Source organism: Cherax quadricarinatus, chromosome 64 (genome assembly GCF_038502225.1).
Source record: "Cherax quadricarinatus isolate ZL_2023a chromosome 64, ASM3850222v1, whole genome shotgun sequence".
Lineage (NCBI taxonomy): Eukaryota > Metazoa > Arthropoda > Malacostraca > Decapoda > Parastacidae > Cherax > Cherax quadricarinatus.
This window is the reverse complement of record NC_091355.1, coordinates 13,318,874-13,338,500: the sequence shown is the minus strand read 5'-3', so window position 1 is coordinate 13,338,500 and position 19,627 is coordinate 13,318,874. Positions and strand designations below refer to the sequence as shown.

Sequence of the window (19,627 nt, the reverse complement as noted above, 5' to 3'; positions counted from 1 at the left end):
GTTTAGGTTTTGGTGGCCCTCAAAGTCCCTGACAACAATAACAACAACACAAAAAGTGCTTCAACATTTTTACAATAATTTTATACAGTAAATCATGCAGGATTTAACTTATAATCCATCCAATTCAAACAATGTGATTTACTTCCTTTGGGATCCTAGTTATATGTTACAATTGTATTTTTTTTTGCATAAGATACTTGTATACTGCAGAACTGTATGACCCTTGTGGTTTAGCGCTTCTTTCTGATTATAATAATAATAATAATAATAATAATAATAAGAATAAGAATAATAGTAATATAATAATATAATATAATAATATAATAATAATAATAATAATAATAATAATAATAATAATAATAATAATAATAATAATAATAATAATAATATACAGCAGAAAGATAGCAAAAGGACCCCAATGGAAATGTCACTTTTACTTTTTCCTAGGTAATTTACACATGTACTATGTATGCTAATCGTACTTATGTGTATCTGTACCTAAATAAACTTGTCTCCCTGAAGAGATTATTGGTAATAATATCTTCAGGGAGACAAGTTGGTGATGGGTTCTTGATCCAAAGACTAGAGTGAAATCTGATTGTACAATTTGATTAAGTTTATTCAGGTTCACATCAGTACTGTTACGTAAATTGTCATATATAGGAACATATATATATAGGCTACCTAGGTTAACCCCAAAAAAGTCAGTTACTTATTTCATTTAGTGTCCTTGACCCTAGCTACTCTATGGCCCCTATGATTTTAGTGCTGCATTCTTCTTCTTCTTCTTCTTCTTCTTCTTCTTCTTCTTCTTCTTCTTCTTCTTCTTCTTCTTCTTCTTCTTCTTCTTCTTCTTCTTCATCATCATCATCTTCATCATCATCATCATCATCATCATCATCATCATCATCATCATCATCATCATCATCATCATCATCATCATCATCATCATCATCATCATCATCATCATCATCATCATCATCATCATCATCATCATCATCATCATCATCATCATCATCATCATCATCATCATCATCATCATCATCATCATCATCATCATCATCATCATCATCATCATCATCATCATCATCATCATCATCATCATCATGATGCATTCTGAAAAGAAGAATCAACACAAAAAATAATACTATGTCAAATCTTGTAATAATAATAATATTAATGTCTTTATTTACTACAAGTACATTTACAAGGTATACAGGCCTAGCTGACATCAATGAAATATGACTATATAGAAAGCCGCTTGTTATGCAGAGCATTTCGGGAAAATTAGGTCAGTTTTGTCCCAGGATGCGACCCACACCAGTCGACTAACACCCAGGTTCCCATTCTACTGATGGGTGAACATAGACAACCAGTGTAAGGAAACACACCCAATGTTTCTAATAATGCTGCTTCAAAGCAAGTCTCCTAACCTCCAGGACAGAAATTCTGTGCTGCCCCTGCTATGATATAGTATATACATACATATATTAAAAGAATGTTTTTAAACAGGTATTAATTTTTTCTTTTATATATGTGTGTGTATGCATGCGTGTGTACTTTCATTGTGTTATTCTAGCTGCTCTTTGTTGCACATAAATTTTGTAGCTATATTTATTTGAGCAGAATGTCTGGAGGCTGTTCTGTGGACTCCATCATACCATGGGCACAAGTTTGCCGCATGCTTGACAAGGTCCAGTCAGCTGTGCGAGCCTCCAAACGAGAAATGCTGCAAAAATTTATTAAAAATTTCCGGGAGTGTCTTCAGAAGAAGTTACAACAAGACCCAAATGCAGTATGTTTTTGTTATGCTGTGGAGTTATATTTATACAGTAAACCCTCAGTATAATGGACTAATAGGGATTGTTCAAGTACAGTATCTGTTTCATTGGAATGATGCTTAAAAATAGCAAAAAAGAATCACTTAAGTACTCTGCTGTATATAATACTGTATTGTACTGCATACACAATTTACAGTTGTATTTTATTTTTTTTATTAACACATTGGCCATTTCCCACCAAGGCAGGGTGGCATGAAAGAGAAAAACCATCATCATTCAATCCATCACTGTCTTACCAGAGGCATGTTTACACTACAGTTATAAGACTGCAACATTAACACCCCTCCTTCAGAGTGCTGGCACTGTACTTCCCCATCTCCAGGAATCAAGTCCGGCCTGCTGGTTTCCCTGAATCCCTTCATAATGTTACCTTGCTTACACTCCAACAGCACGTCAAGTCCTTAAAACTACTTGTCTCCATTCACTCCTATCTAACACGCTCATGCACGCTCGCTGGAAGTCCAAGCCCTTCACACACAAAACCTCCTTTACCCCCTCCCTCCATCCTTTCCCAGGCTGACCCCTACCCCGCCTTCCCTCCACTACAGATTTATATACTTTTGAAATCATTCTATTTCGTTTCATCCTCTCTACATGTTCAAACCTTCTCAATAACCCCTCCTCAGCCCTCTGGATAATAGTTTTGGTAATCCCACACCTCCTAATCTCCAAACTACAGATTCTTTGCACTATATTCACACCACACATTGCTCTCAGACATGACATCTCCACTGCCTCCAGCCTTCTCCTTGTTGCAACATTCACAACCCATGCCTCACACCCAAACAGGAGCATTGGTATAACTACAGTGGACCCCCGGTTAATGATATTTTTTCACTCCAGAAGTATGTTCAGGTGCCAGTACTGACCGAATTTGTTCCCATAAGAAATATTGTGAAGTAGATTAGTCCATTTCAGACCCCCAAACATACACGTACAAACGCACTTACATAAATACACTTACATAATTGGTCGCATTCGGAGGTAATCGTTATGCGGGGGTCCACTGTATACTCTCATACATTCCCCTCTTTGCTTTCATGGATTAAGTTCTTTGTCTCCACAGACTCCTCAGTTCACCACTCACCTTTTTCCCCTCGTCAGTTCTATGATTCACCACATCCTTCATAGACCCATCTGCTGACATGTCTACTGCCAAATATCTGAACACATTCACCTCCTCCATACTCTCTCCCTCCAATCTGATATCCAATCTTCCGTTACATAATTTTTTTGTTATCCTCATCACCTTACTCTTTCCTATATTCACTTTTAATTTCTTTCTTTTACATACCCTACCTAACTCATCAACCAACCTCTGGAACTTCTCTTCAGAATCTCCCAAAAGCAGTGTCATCAGCAAAGAGCAACTGTAACAACTCCCACTTCTCTTACAACTCCATCTATAAATATATTGAACAAATAAATATACTGAACAGTTGTATTTTAGTAAATATTGAAAATAAGAGCTAAAAGTACAATTTACCCATTGGATTTTGTCCATTATTTCAAAAGCTCATTATATCAAGTTCCATTATATCTAGGGTTTACTGTATCTTGTAAACTTTATGTAGTACAGTAGTTTATCATGTACCCCTCCAAAAAGGAATACTGTACCTACAGTTGTTGTTTGATATGTTTTCTTCCTTCAAGGTTTTTTTCCATAACTTAAGAATAGTTCTTGTGATTGGCTTCAAACGTTCAACCCTGGTGAACTATACTTAGAGAACAGTTTGATTCTTATTGGGCTATGCAGATCCTCTTTTGTTATTTTTATATGTATTTCATAAAATGATTTTGGTTTTTGTGTGACCACTTCAGAAAGCTTCTTAGGAGTTAGTTTAATCTTTATTATGTGTCTCATACTCATCCTGTGGGTGGTAGTCAAAAGATCACAGAGGTATATATTGGGTCCAGGGACTAGGCAGAAAAGTTTTGATAGCCGAAGAAGTTACAGTGGTAATGAACTATTTACAAGTATATATCTGGTTACAATCGTAGTGACTTATTATTTAGAAGAAGGTTCAAATTGTTATTGGATTGTGCAAGTACCAGCTTACCAATTTTATTTTTAAATGTGTTAGTGCTCTGATTAGCTAAGTCAAACTTACACATCCTGAAGCTGTACTGAATTTTTCTTTAGGGTAGAAGCTTAGATTTTTTTTTTTTTAGGAATATACGGCCACATGATTTACTGTAATGTCTTGATCATTGTTAAATTCTCTGTGCCAGTCAATTTTGCTGGTTGAAATGTAAAGTGACCTAAATTGCCCTGCTTTTAAGTGTGGATATTCTTATATCATTCTAAGTACGATCCTCTACCTTATGCTCAAGATACTTTCTGTTTGAACATACTGTTCATAGCTGCAGATAGGCATTTATAAGAAATGAATTGATTCCAAACTTCTCCATTCATAAGTGTGGATGTTCCTAACTTGGATATTTGTAAGTCATGATTCTACAGTATTGTACTAAAGTTTTTATTTCTGTATTTTATTATTATGTTTTTATTTCGTTTGTTGTGTCTAAAAAAAGAAATGTGTACAAAAGTTTTCCATTGATTTTTTTTGTTCCAACAGCCAGATAGCTTCTTTCCTGTGTTGCGGATTCTACTTCCAGCACTAGACCGATCAAGAGGCGCTTATGGTGTCAAAGAACGCAAGTTAGCTGAGCTTTATATCCGTATTCTTGGTCTGAAGAAGGAGGGCAATGATGCCCAGAAGTTATTACATTTTCGGTACTGATAAGTATTCCGTGTACAGTATTTTTAACAAAGTTTGTTTGATATTGAGGACAGATTTGCCAGCATTTTCAAATATGGCATTATTGTTGCCCATATTTAGCTCCAATAAATACTTTTTTTTCATTCCTTTCATTTGACAACAGAGAAAACTTTGTGAAATGGTTTATTGTATTCCCCAGCCTTAATATTCTATATATAATCTCAGTTCATTTTACCCCAAGAATATTTACCCAATATTTTACCTTAAATATTCCTTTTTAGTTGCATATGCAACACGGCAATATTTCTATAATGTGTGCATATTAACTGTGTGTGTGTGTGTGTGTGAGAGAGAGAGAGAGAGAGAGAGAGAGAGAGAGAGACAGAGAGACAGACAGACAGAGGGAGGGAGAGGAAGAGGTAGAGGGAGTGGGAGAGGGGAGAGGGAAGAGGAGGGGAGGGGGGAAGGGTAGGGAAGGGAGTGAGTGAATACAGTTCACTTTCAAACCATTTCGAACAGTCTTTTATGTCTGATGAAACCACTTCTCCTTATACTTCTCGGTTTCTTGTATGATGGCTATTCTTGCATGGATTCTGCCTCCACTCAACAGCTGCCTCCTCCTTTCTTGGGTATAAGTGGTATGATTCCAACTGGGTTCCTATTAGAAAATGTGACTTTGAACATTGAGAGACTGATTTCTCTATCAGGGAGTATGGAACACTGGGTTTCTACTTGCACACCAATTATGGCATTCTGAGTGATGAATGGAGCTTGTTTTTCTAGTTTGACATGCTCTTGGAATGTGAGCAAGGTACAGTAATATTTATGAAAGGATACAGGGGAAATTGGTTAGCCTGCTTTGAGTTCTGGAGGTGGGAAGTATAGCACCTGCACTCTGAAGGAGGGGTGGGAATGCTACAGCTCAGTGTGTCATTTGAATTGTGATGTCTTCATACTTTGGCAAGACAGCTGTTGAATGAATGATAGTGAATGTCTTTTCAGTTGTGTATCACCCTACCTTGGTGGGAGACCCAAGAAAAAATGAAGCTGTTCAGATGCCCCTCCTCACTGGTATCTCTGCACCATAACAGTAACAAGAGTGACCTAACCAGGGCTAGGAGAGGCGCTGTAGGTATTAGACAGTGTGAGATATAATTTAAGCTAGGCTTTCCAGGGCCACTAATGCTGAAATGCACATTTCCACATTCAAAATAATTTTATTACAGTGCTACTTTCTATCATTTTGTGTAGCTTAAACTGAAATCACTGAGCATTTAACATTACTGTCATTGAAAATAGGTATTGATCATGTTATCCTGGGTCCCTGAAGATGTTTAAGTTATAAGTGTATAAGTAGGCATTTGTTATATTTTTCTGCATGGAAGAAGTATGTTTTACTAGAAGAAATATGTTTTAGTAGAAGGAATATGGTTTACTAAAAACCTTTTCATCTCTCTCTCTCTCTCTCTCTCTCTCTCTCTCTCTCTCTCTCTCTCTCTCTCTCTCTCTCTCTCTCTCTCTCCTATGCAGAAAGCCCAAATCAGCATCTGGAAGTGAAACTGGTGATTTTGCTGAGGTAGCATACTATGTGCTGAAGAGTCGTTGTCCTGACAGCGGAAACATGTCACTGCGTGATGTCGACACACATCTCACATCCATTGCTGAGAATTATTCAGCTAAAAGACATGGTATTTTTCTGCATTTTATTTTTATTGTAAAATAGCAAAAGTCAGAAGAGTGCAAACAGTATCTGACACATGCCTAGGCAGATAGAGATCACAGTACGGCATTGTGTATATGTAGACCATAAGTGAGTGATGGTAAGTGGGCTACAGGCTTGCAAGAGTCATGTGGATGGGGAGACACAGTGATAAAACTGCAGTACAGTAGATCCCCCAGTTTCAACCCTAATGCATTCCTGAAATTTTTTTGTTGCTCGGGTGTTTGGAATACAGATGCTATATACCCAGATACACCCATGTTATAATTGGAGATGTGTCCCTGAGCCATAATACTCTGTATCTGATTTTATGTTTCTTAACAAAGAAATTGAAGACATTGTATAGTACTCAGATGAGTTTTGTCTGTTCCTTACTCTTTCTCCCCTCCCTCCTATTTCTTTGAGCCTTTTCTTTTACCCAAGATCAGACTTTTGTATAAGCTAATTAAGTTACAGCTTAGGCTATAATGATATGAAGGGCCTAAAATTTTTGCCCCCCCCTCCATACTTTACTATTACAGTACTGTACCTGTTTTGACTTGGAATTTTGGGGACCTCTTAAACTTGACTTAGCACAAGTCCTGCCCTTACCTTCCTCCCTCTCACATTCCATTAATCTTGCTCTACCTTTTACTCTCACTCTCCCATTTTGAATAGAAGAGTGAATGGAAGGGAGAGAAAGTGAAAGGGAAGACATAGTCATCTGAGTATTATTGATAGGTTTAATGACCCTAGTAGTCAATAGGCTTTAAACTCTGTTTACCTTCATATCTGCTACAACACAATTTACATATGCTCTCCACCCTCATTGTTATTGTGAGGGAATTAAGTGTCTTGGCATATGGTGTGGATAAGGGGTGGTGAGGATAATTGCATGGGCAGGAGTTGAGTACAGGTAGCCAAACTAGGGTAGGGAGAAGAAAAAATGAGGTTACCCATCTTTCTCCAAGGTTCCCTAGCAACCCACTTGATTCCCCTGGCACTCCAACCAATCTCTTATCCTACCCTGTCCACCAACCACTGATAAGTACCTGATGTAGAGAGCTGTGCCAACCAACAGAACAACATAAATTTTAAATCTACAGTTCTTGTACAGTTCTTGTTGTTCTTGTACTGTACGTTTTTACTTCTAGGACTCAAATCCAGCTAACCAGGTTTCCTGAATCCCTTCATAAGTGTTACCTTGCTCACACTCCAACAGCATATGAAGTCATAAAAACCACTTTCCTCCACTCACTCCTATCTAACATGCTCACACATGCCCGCTGGATGTCCCTCACACAAAATCTCTTACCTTGTCCCTTCCTAGGATGACCCACACATCCTTCCTTCCACTACAGATTTATGCACCCTCCAGATTATCCTATTTTTCTCCATCCTCTCTATGCCCAAACTACCTCAGTAACATAGAGAATGTGAAAAGCATATGTAAGGAATATTGTGTTGGATTTAATGGGAAAGAGAGAGAGAGAGAGTGGGAGTAAATAGGATAGTGATAGGAAAGGGAATGTAAGAGAGGGAGGGAGATAAAAAATTGTAGAGAGGGAATGAGAAGGGGAGGAATGAACAGGAAAGGAAGGGAAGAGAAGGACTAATTTGAGTCACCACTGCATTTCTGTATATGTTATGACTAAAATTTCACTCCATTTCAGTATTAACTTTAACAAATGTTATATTAATATGTTATATTAACTGCGTAACACAATATTTTGATAATCTATTACAATAAAACATTGTCCTGTAGTTTTAAGCTAGTTTTAAGGGTCTCCAAAATTCTTGCATAACCAGGGTCTTTCCATTAAATGTGTATAGCCTGTCACCTAATAATGACTGTATACTGTATTGACTAGGAATAAACATTTTCATTTTCATCTTTGAGTGTTTGCTAATTTTTCTGTCATATGTAGATGTTATCAGTGTGATATATAGTCTTCATTATTTTTAGCAGAATCTTTTTAAATGAGGGATTAACATTTTTTTTCACTTTGCTACATTCCTTTGCTATCCTTGGTTAACCTCGAAGGCTGTAGTTGTGGTTCACTCTAGGTCATAATGCTGAAGGTAAACTTTCTTCTTTCAACAAACCGGCCGTATCCCACCGAGGCAGGGTGGCCCAAAAAGAAAAACAAAAGTTTCTCTTTTTAAATTTAGTAATTTATACAGGAGAAGGGGTTACTAGCCCCTTGCTCCCGGCATTTTAGTCGCCTCTTACAACACGCATGGCTTACGGAGGAAGAATTCTGTTCCACTTCCTCATGGAGATAAGAGGAAATAAACAAGAACAAGAACTAGAAAGAAAATAGCTGAAAACCCAGAGGGGTGTGTGTGTATATATATATTTGTACATGTATGTGTAGTGTGACCTAAGTGTAAGTAGAAGTAGCAAGACGTACCTGAAATCTTGCATGTTTATGACACAGAAAAAAGGACACCATCAATCCTACCATCATGTAAAACAATTACAGGCTTTCGTTTTACACTCACTTGACAGGACGGTAGTACCTCCCTGGGCGGTTGCTGTCTACCAACCTACTACCTAGAGCTGAAGATAAACATGTTATTTAAATGTGTCAGAAACTACCTGAACAGAAAACAGAAACACAGGTTAAAAGAAATGTGTACATTTTGGCTTAAGTCAAAGGCCCTCTTCAGAAGACACCTGAAGAGGGGTCTTTGATGTAGAAATATATGGATCTGTTTTTCCTGTTTATCTAAATGGTTTCTTACTTTTCATTGATCATTATTAATGGCACTAATAATGACTTTAATTTTTTTTTTAACATGTTGGGCATCTCCCACCAAGACAGGGTTAGCTAATTTTTTTTTTAACATGTTGGGCATCTCACACCAAGACAGGGTTAGCCCCCCCCCCCCCCCACCCAAAAAAAAGAAACAAACACTTTCACCATCATTCAACGTTTTCACCATCATTCACACATAATCACTGTCTTTGCTGAGGCACCCAGATATGACAGTTCACATGTCATTCCAAAGAGCCAGTATCACAATACCACAATAAAAATTTTTTTTCAAAAGCGTGACTAACTAAAATGTTGCTGTGACATTTTTTAAACTAATAGATAATTGTACGTAATTGTACAGAAGAGGTTGAGCGGTCACTTCTGGTGATGCTGCGCAGCATGACAGCCACAGAGCAGAAGTGGCTCATTCGTGTACTGCTGAAGGACATGAGACTTGGTATTGGCCAGAATGCTATCTTGAATGCCTGGCACCCAGATGCTAAAGATTTTTATGATGTGAACAACAGCCTTGAAAAGGTAAGTAGTTACAGAAGTAAATTTTGACCATTCTCTGTTACCTTTAGGGAATTAGATCTAATTGTACAGTGAATCCTTTGTATGTGCTAGATCATCATTTGCTAATATATATTAGTGAAATTATATACTGACAACTATTTTAACAAGATACATCATGTAGTTTATGGCATTTTATTGAGATGTTCCATCCACCAGGTGAGAATTGAAAAATTCTATAGTGGATGAAAAGTCTTCTCAATAAAATGTGTAAACTGGTCAAGAATAAAGTTGGAGGCAGCTTCTTTCTCTCTCCTCTTTACCTTTATCTATTATATGTACAGTACCTACATTATTTATCTGTTCTTCTATACAGTGGACCCCCGGTATTCGATGGCATCGATATTTGATAAATCCGGTATTCGATGCATTATATCACAAAAAAATTTCCTCGGTATTCGATTGAAAACCCGGTATTCGATACGATTCGTATGAGACCTGTCCACATGTGCCCTGAACTGCCCCGTTTGTGCCAGTGTTTACAAGCCAGCCAGTGTACACGCATCTAAGGATACATTCGGTACATTCCATATTATCCATATTATCACTGTGTTTGGTGCTTGTTTCTGCAAAATAAGTCACCATGGGCCCCAAGAAAGCTTCTAGTGCCAACCCTGTGGTAAAAAGGGTGAGAATTAGTATGGAAATTAAGAAAGATTTTGAAGGGTTTGGGGCTAACCCTGAGAAGCCTATGCCAGTTGTGGACTCCATTGTGCCTACTTCAAAAATTAAAGTGCAAACCTTTATGGATGAAAATCACCCTAACACAGCTATTGCAAGCCTTGCTGGTGACTATTACAATGACAATGTTGTGGCCCATTTTAGACAAATCGTAAAGGAATGGGAGGTACAGAACTCTATGGACAGATTTGTTGTGCGACAGGTCCAGTGACTCTCAAGCTGGTCCTAGTGGCATTAAAAGAAGAAGGGAAGTAACCCCGGAAAAGGACTTGCTACCTCAAGTCCTAATGGAAGTGGATTCCCCTTCTAAACACTAACACCTCTCCCCTCCTCCCATCCCATCAGTCATCACCAGATCTTCATTAAAGGTAAGTGTCAATTATTTTATTGTTATTGTAATTATTCTATTGCATTAAACTTAATATTTTATGTAGTAAAATTTTTTTTTTCATACTTTTGGATGTCTTGCACGGATTAATTTGATTTCCATTATTTTTTATGAGGAAAATTGATTCGCTTCTCGATATTATCGGTATTTGATGAGCTCTCAGGAACGGATTAATATCGAATACCGGGGGTCCACTGTATATGTCTCCAAATTAAAAGTTTATTCTTTAAATAGTTAAGTAAGTTAATACCTGATGCTTACATTTCTTTTTGACAGGTGTGCAAAACTCTCCAGAATCCAAGTGTAAGGCTCCACGAGATTGAAGTTTCCCTGTTATCTGCCTTCCGTCCAATGCTGGCAGAACGGGCAATAATAGAGAAAGTGGAGGCTCAAATGGCTCACAAGGCATTTTATAGCGAAACTAAATATGATGGAGAAAGATCCCAAATCCATAAAAAGGGGAATGTCTACAAATACTTCTCACGGTAACATTTCTCTCTTTCATAATCAATCTTGGGAATTCAATCACTCTTTTCTTTATTTTTATTGTATTATTTTGCCAATCTTTGATACTTAAATTCTTTGACCTTTTTTTATTATTTTACTGTTTTGTCTGCTCTCTCAACATATGTGAATTTTTAATGCTATGTTATTTTAAAAGGACACAAGTGCAACTAATGTGACATTTTATTGTGGCAACATTTCGCTCTCCAGGAGCTTTATCAAGCCATTACAAACAATACATGGACACAGAGGGTATATAAAGGCTCAGAGTGAGGTGCAATACTAGTGAGGTACCATTTCGATGTTCACTAGCGGTAGTAGTAGTAGTAGTAGTGACAAAAGTAATACAATATGGTAGAGCAATTAATTCGTACATGTACGAATTAATTGCTCTACCATATTGTATTACTTCTGTCACTACTACTACTACTACCACTAGTGAACATCGAAATGGTACCTCACTAGTATTGCACCTCACTCTGAGCCTTTATATACCCTCTGTGTCCATGTATTGTTTGTAATGGCTTGATAAAGCTCCTGGAGAGTGAAACGTTGCCATAATAAAATGTCACATTAGTTGCACTTGTGTCTTTTTACTTTACATATTGTCGGTAATTCTACCAACTCTATTACTATTTTATTTTCATATTAGTGTAAAAAACTATACCGCGGGTGGGGTTTGAACCCACGGTCGGAGAGTCTCAAAACTCCAGACCATTGCATTAGCCACTGGGCCAGCTAGCTTCAATAAGATTCATCTAACTAGGTATATTTCTACACTATAGGAAGGTTAGCATAGGCACCACTGTGACCACAAATGCAAGTTTTTACAGACGAATCTCCCGCTAGCATGGCCATGACGAACTCTAGCTCAGGTCCCTTCAAAGCCATCAACATGACTCATGAAATCGTAATGACGCGATTGCGAACAAACCATACCACGGGTGGGGTTTGAACCCGCAGTCAGAGAGTCTCAAAACTCCAGACCGTCACGTTAGCCACTGGGCCAGCTAGCTTCAATAAGATTCATCCAACAAGGTATATTTCTACACCATAGGAAGGTTAGCATAGGCACCACTGTGACCACAAATGCAAGTTTTTACAGATGAATCTCCTGCTAGCATGGCTGTGACAAACTCTATTTCAAGTCCCTTCAAAGCTGTTAACATGAGAGGCTTTTACAATGTTGAAGTGATGTATGGAGGGTGCAGTATATACAGAGAGAGAAGAAGACAGGTTAATAGAGAATCACTCTGTTGAGAATCACTCTGTTGCCAGAAGCATGCTGATATCAGAGTTCAGATGGCCCTCTGAACTGCAGCATCCCCCATACCTCCTTTTGAGTGCAGACACTGTACTATATTGTACTGTTCTGTTTATGGGGATATTTGCAGTTTTGAACTATATAGTATTGACACCCCTCTGGCAAGGTAGTGATGGAGTGAGTGATGGTGAAAGTGTTTCTTCTTTTTTGGGTCACCCTACCTTAGTGAGAGAAGGCTGGTTAGTTAATTTTTTTTTTTTTTTTTTCAGAAATGGTTTTGATTTTACTAGTAATTTTGGTGGTGATAGAGACTGTGGTCTGTTTACACCACACCTGCACCCACTGTTCCCTGCACATGTAAAAGAAGTTATACTGGATGGAGAGATGGTGGGCTGGAGTAAGAAACACAACAGAATTGTCAGCAAAGGTAAATCATAATTGTAACAAATGGGATTTTCTAAAAATATATAACCTAATTATAGTTTTTTTTTGGTGTGTGCTCGCATGTGTGCATGCCTGCATGTTTGCACTCACCTGTGTGTACTCACTTATATGTGGTTTCAGGCATTGAGTCTCAGCTCCTGGCCCTACCTCTCAACTTGGCACTGGCTGGATTCACTCTCTCCTAACCTTATGAACACTATTGTACTTGCTCTTAAAACTATGTAAAGAGTCTGCCTCCATTCTACTTCCTGAAGACCATGAGACTAAAACACACTTCCTGTATGTGTCATCACCTTGCTCTTTTCTGTGTTCACTTTTAATTTCTTTCTCTAACATACCCTCCCAAATTTGTCTTTCAACCTTTAAAATTTGTTTTTAGAATCCCTAAAAGAACTGTGTCATCAGAAGAGAACAACTGGGACAACTCCTACTTTGTATCAGGGCCAACATTTTTTCATCCCACACCCCTTCTCAACACCTTATCATTCACTTCTTTCACAACATCATCTATAAATATGTTAACCATGGCAACATCATGCATACCTCCTTACATTGGAAAATAGTCCCCTTCCTCCTACATACCCTAAACTGTGCCTCACTCACTGTATAAAAACTGCTTTTAGCAACCTCCATTGTGCTAATTTTTCAATATTTAATACTGTTTGTAAGTGTAAAGGAACAGTACTGAATGTGAGGACAAGGTAAATATTCATAGTAATGAGGTAAGCTCTCTGTATGAGGTCTCACTATGCCTGAAACAGGTGGCTAAATGGTGCTGAGAGCTTGAGCAGTGTTTTGTGTGCTCGCACACATTACAGGTAGACAAATGACCATATTGCTTTAAATTGGTTTAAATGACCATTACTGGTGTTGTAAAGTTAATCCTACTGGATACTATTCCTCTGGTGGTTCATGGAACTCATCCATGGAGAGGGAATAAAAATAACAAAAATACAACCCACCATGGTTTCTCTTTAGCTGGAAACCTTATTTTATTGGATTTAATTGAAGAGAGGAATTTAGTGCCACTTTTGGTTTCTAAGAATTTCTGGATTTTCATGTTTTATTTGTCATTAAGCAAACAAACTTATTTATTTTTCAGGTGAACACATGGATGTGAAAAATTTGCGAGAGGATGGTGACTGGCATGTCTGCTTTTGTGTCTTTGACATAATTTATCTCAATGGCCAGGTAAGCTTTTTAGCTATTAGAAATTATTAATATTTTGGGGCAGTTATTAAGTACAGGTCGGCCATCACTAATCTGGCAACCAGTTAAACGGTTCCATCAGTTATCCGGCACTAATTTCGGCTAGCATAATTTCAAATTTCATCATTATACTGGCTCAAATCATTATACTGACTCAAATTTCATCATTATACTGACTCAGAAATTGTGCAGATGGTTGTAAATCCACAGCAGCAGACACGTGGAGGAGAAAGCAGTGATGAAAATGAGGAAGATGTAGCAGAAAGAGTCACTGTTGATAGTGTATTCTAACCTAACCACTCTGTAATCTGGCAAACTCACTAATCCAGCACACTACAGGTCCCAATGATGCCGGATTAGTGATGGCCGACCTGTATGTAAGTTCTAGAATTGATTTGCTCGAAAAAATTATCATTATAAATGGCTTTCTTTTGGACATTTAATTATATCAAATTGCCCTTTTACTATAATTGTATCAGAATTGTAGCCAAATGTACAGTACTGTAAACTTCTATGTAACTTCCATGTATGTTTAATAAGAAATAAAACCACTAAAAATTAGGCAATCACGTTAAAGAATTAAACGTATCTTTAAAATATTTCAAACCTACTTCTTATTAATTTTTACATAACTCCTTATAGCCATTTAGGAGATTTTTTTTTATATAAAATATGCAACAAATATTAAATACTAACCTGAATTTAAAATATTTATTATTTTCCTGCAATGTTATAATTTACTATGTGTCCTTTCATATGAGAATAATTTGTGCGAGTTTCATAAAAATCGGTTTATTGGATTTAATGAATTCATTAAGTGGATTTAATGAATTGTAGCTTCCTTGATTTAAGGAGTTGTAGCTTCCTTGATTTAAGGACTTGCAGCTAGGGTCCCTTCCTTGAATGGAATCTGATTACCTAGGCACTACAGGACCCCTATGCATTTAGCATTTCTTAATTAATGTAATAATAATAATATTAATATTAATTCTAATAATATTAATAATAATAATTCAATTCAAGTTTATTTCTACATGATGTAGTGTTTATACAGGAATGGGTGACACTTTAATGCATTCAGAAAGACTATGATTATGCGGAGCATTTTAGGCAAGCTTAACCCCAACTTAATACTACAGGGGCAGTAAACATTACATGTATGTTTTTAGGACTTGAGTCCTGGAGATGGGAAGTACAGTGTCTGCACTCTGAAGGAGGGGTGTTAATGTTGCAGTTTTATAACTGTAGTGTAAGCGCACCTCTGGCAAGACAGTGATGGAGTGAGTGATGATAAAAGTTTTCCTTTTTTGGGCCACCCTGCCTTGGTGGGAGATGGCCGATGTGTTAATAATAAAATAAGAATAATAATAATAATAATAATAATAATAATAATATAATTAGAACTTTTAATGTTGGTGCATGCTATATTTATCTGGTTTATAGCTGTATGGTCTATTAAGCTACCATTACACAGATAAAAAATTAGTCTGATGACACTACAGAATGGGTCCCAGAATTAAAAAAAAAATATGAATAAATAGATAAGTGGTGCATTGAGGTATATGTGGAGGCAGAAAATGTTATCTGTGGAGGCAAAGAAGGGAATGTATGAAAGTATAGTAGTACCAACACTCTTATATGGGTGTGAAGCTTGGGTTGTAAATGCTGCAGCGAGGAGGCGGTTGGAGGCAGTGGAGATGTCCTGTCTAAGGGCAATGTGTGGTGTAAATATTACGCAGAAAATTTGGATTGTGGAAATTAGGAGAAGATGTGGAGTTAATAAAAGTATTAGTCAGAGGGCAGAAGAGGGTTTGTTGAGGTGGTTTGGTCATTTAGAGAGAATGGATCAAAGTAGCGTGACATGGAGAGCGTATAAATCTGTATGGGAAGGAAGGCGGGGTAGGGGTCATCCTCGAAAAGGTTGGAGGGAGGGGGTAAAGGAGGTGTTGTGGGTGAGGGGTTTGGACTTCTAGCAAGCGTGCGTGAGCGTGTTAGATAGGAGTGAATGGAAACGAATGGTATTTGGGACCTGATGAGCTGTTGGAGTGTGAGCAGGGTAATATTTAGTGAAGGGATTCAGGGAAACCGGTTATTTTATATAACCGGACTTGAGTCCTGGAAATGAGAAGTACAATGCCTGCACTCTAAAGGAGGGGTTTGGGATATTGGCAGTTTGGAGGGATATATTGTGTATTTTTATACGTATATACTTCTAAACTGTTGTATTCTGGGCACCTCTGCAAAAACAGTGATTATGTGTGAGTGAGGTGAAAGTGTTGAATGATGATGAAAGTATTTTCTTTTTGGGGATTTTCTTTCCTTTTGGGTCACCCTGCCTCGGTGGGAGACGGCCGACTTGTTGAAAAAAAAAAAATGAATGAATAACACCTAGGTAGTAGGTTGGTAGACAGCAACCACCCAGGGAGGTACTACCGTTTTCCCAGGTGAGTGTGAAACGGAAACCTGTAATTGTTTTACATGATGGTAGGATTGCTGGTGTCTTTTTTCTGTCTCATAAGCATGCAAGATTTCAGGTACATCTTGCTACTTCTATTTACACTTAGGTCACACTGCACATACATGTGCAAGCATATATATATATTTACACACCCCACTGGGTTTTCTTTTATTTTCTTGCTAGTTCTTGTTCTTGTTTATTTCCTCTAATCTCCATGGGGAAGTGGAACAGAATTCTTCCTCAGTAACCCACACATGTCGTAAGAGGCAACTAAAATGCTGGGAGCAAGGCGCTAGTAACCCCTTCTCCTGTATACATTACTAAATTTAAGAAGATAAACTTTCATTTTTTGTTTTAGGTCACCCTGCCTTGGTGGGATATGGCTGGTTTGATGAAAAAAATATAAATTACTGAGAATAGTTAAAAGCATTGAAAATGCCTTGCATAGTAGACAAGGAAAATAAATAAAATAGGATAGCCACATACTGTATAAGATCCTAAGAAAGTTATAGAAAATAAAGGAGAATTTATTCTTAGTACTATCAGCAACCGTAAAAAGCAATGTCAAAAGTAGTTTATCTGTGAAGAAATCATTTTCCTGAGTGATAAACTGATGGGATGGGATGAGATCCAAGAGGTAGTAGGTATACATCAGTTTTTATGAACTTCAAAACATTATAAAACTAAATACTGAGCCTGGAGAAACATGAGCTTAGCTCAGCTCCTGTAATTACCAATTACTGTAATTGGTTTTACAGTTAGGTGTTAGGCTACACAATGTTCTTACAGAAAATATATTTTTATCAAAGGTGAGTGCATGAATGCCTCCATACTTGCATTTCTATTTTTATCTTTTATTGAAATTACATTATTGGTATAGCTAAAAATATTCTGCTTTTCCCATTTTTGCAGGTGATGACTAACTTACCTTTATCTGAACGTTTGGACAAGCTTAGAACTGTGATCAACCCCTTGGAAGGAAGAGTTATGTTCTCCACAACAACTCTTGTCAAATCCAAGTGAGTTTTATTCAGCTGTTTTGTGTTTCTAGTACACCACATCCTCTTACTAGAAAGAAAATCTGAAGAAAACGGAATCTCTATTTTCTTCAGATTTTGTGATTGTTTTACTTACTTTTAGTGTAATGTTAAGATTAGCCTCATCACTGTTTTGAATAATTTAAAGCTTATGAATTCTTTATATTTTACCGTATCTCAGATTTAACCTATCTCACAAATAAGAACATGTCAATACATTGTAGAGCAATGAGGTTATATGTCACCTTGACCAAGATACCATAGTGTTGTTGTGTCAGACAAGTATCCTTTATTCATCTGTCTCAATATCTGGTAGTGATACTACTTTTATGTTGTGAGCGGACAACTGACCCTGCTAGAGATACATGTTTTTTCTTCCAGTTCCTGTGTTGTGAGTGAATAACTAACCCTGCTAGAGACCCACTTATTCTTCCAGTTAATATGTTGTGAGTAGATAATTTGACCCTATCTAAATATAAACACTTAAGCAGTATAATGTGATTCTTTATTGACAACATTTCGCCTATGCAGTGGGCTTTATCAATTCACAAACAGATCTACGTGGGTAAAAGGTACGGGAGTATTTATAGGATGGCATCAGGTGGAGAATGCTGCATATGACAGTCTTCCGAGTAGGGTGATAGAGTCTAGAGCCTTGGGTAGCTTTAAAAGGAAATTGGATAAGTATATGAGTAGACCATCTGCAGCATTCCTCCACTCTTATGTTCTTATGTGGGATAGTGATGAAGAAGTTTCTTGGCAAGGGGTTCAGCTATGTTATAGAAGCCATTGTTCTGGTTGAAGTTGTTGGATATACAGATAAGTGAGGATTCCAGGATTCTTCGGTATTGAGTGTTGTCTTCTCTGGCAATATGTCTTGTGTTTCTGTAGTTGATTAAATGCTTGTGTGGATTTTGGTGTTGAACACAGGCATTCCTTGGAGCGTCAGATGTGCCTGCGTACTGGTGTTCTGAAATACGTGTTTGGAGGTCTCTGGATGTTTCGCTGACATATAATTTGCTGCAGTCATTGCAAGGGATTGTGTATACCCCTGCAGAGGATTGAAGCTTGCCTTGTCTATTACTGGTAATGTCCTCGGTGGTGGTGGTGGATGTGGAGGTAGATACTTGGAATGAGGTATTGGAAAAGATGTTGGAAGTTTAGAAAATACTTACAGGCTTTTTCCTGTGCACACTCAGAATTTACAGCAGTGAGTTCCTTGAGGAGGAATGCTCTAGGCTTTTTCCTATGCACACTCAGAATTTACAGCAGTGAGTTCCTTGAGGAGGAATGCTCTCTTATTGAACAAGTATTTTCTAAACTTTACTACCCTTGTCACTTCATTAGAGACTGCAGATGACGGGCATTAAACATCTTTAACACACCCAGAGAAGACACTGCCGAGAAGAGATACATAGTCCTCCCCACCAACTCCATTGCCAAACATGTTTCCAACATCTTTTCCAGTACCTCATTCCAAGTATGTATCTACTTCCACATCCACCACCATCAAGGACATTACCAGTAATAGACAGGGCAAGCTTCAATCCTCTGCAGGGGTATGCACAATCCCTTGCAATGACTGCAGCAAATTATATGTCGGTGAAGCATCCAGAGACCTCCAAACGCGTATTTCAGAACAACAGTACGCAGGCACATCTGACGCTCCAAGGAATGCCTGTGTTCAACACCAAAATTCACACAAGCATTTAATCAACTACAGAAATGCAAGACTTATTGCCAGAGAAGACAACATTCAATACCGAAGAATCCTGGAATCCTCACTTATCTGTATATCCAACAACTTCAACCAGAACAACGGCTTCTATAACATAGCTGAACCCCTTGTCAAGAAACTTCTTCGTCGCTATCCCACATAAGAACATAAGAATGGAGGAACACCGCAGATGGTCTACTCATATAATTATCCAATCTCTTTTCAAAGCTTCCCAAGGTTCTAGACTCTATCACCCTACTCAGAACTGTCACATGCAGCATTCTCCACCTGACCCAGCATTCTCCACCTGATGCCATCCTATAAATA

At 37.7% G+C, this 19,627-nt stretch overlaps 1 protein-coding gene across 1 annotated transcript in view; it reads left to right on the top strand.

Moving 5' to 3' along the window:
• DNAlig4 (DNA ligase 4) overlaps positions 1-19,627 on the top strand; it is a 41,799-nt gene continuing 22,172 nt past the window's right edge. The window contains exons 1-9 of the mRNA XM_070098693.1: positions 1-87; positions 1,627-1,795; positions 4,421-4,578; positions 6,095-6,252; positions 9,387-9,562; positions 10,944-11,152; positions 12,705-12,862; positions 13,982-14,070; positions 17,459-17,565. Coding sequence (XP_069954794.1) covers positions 1,628-1,795; positions 4,421-4,578; positions 6,095-6,252; positions 9,387-9,562; positions 10,944-11,152; positions 12,705-12,862; positions 13,982-14,070; positions 17,459-17,565 — 1,223 coding nt within the window. The 5' untranslated portion in view covers positions 1-87; position 1,627. The remainder of the gene's footprint in view (positions 88-1,626; positions 1,796-4,420; positions 4,579-6,094; positions 6,253-9,386; positions 9,563-10,943; positions 11,153-12,704; positions 12,863-13,981; positions 14,071-17,458; positions 17,566-19,627) is intronic.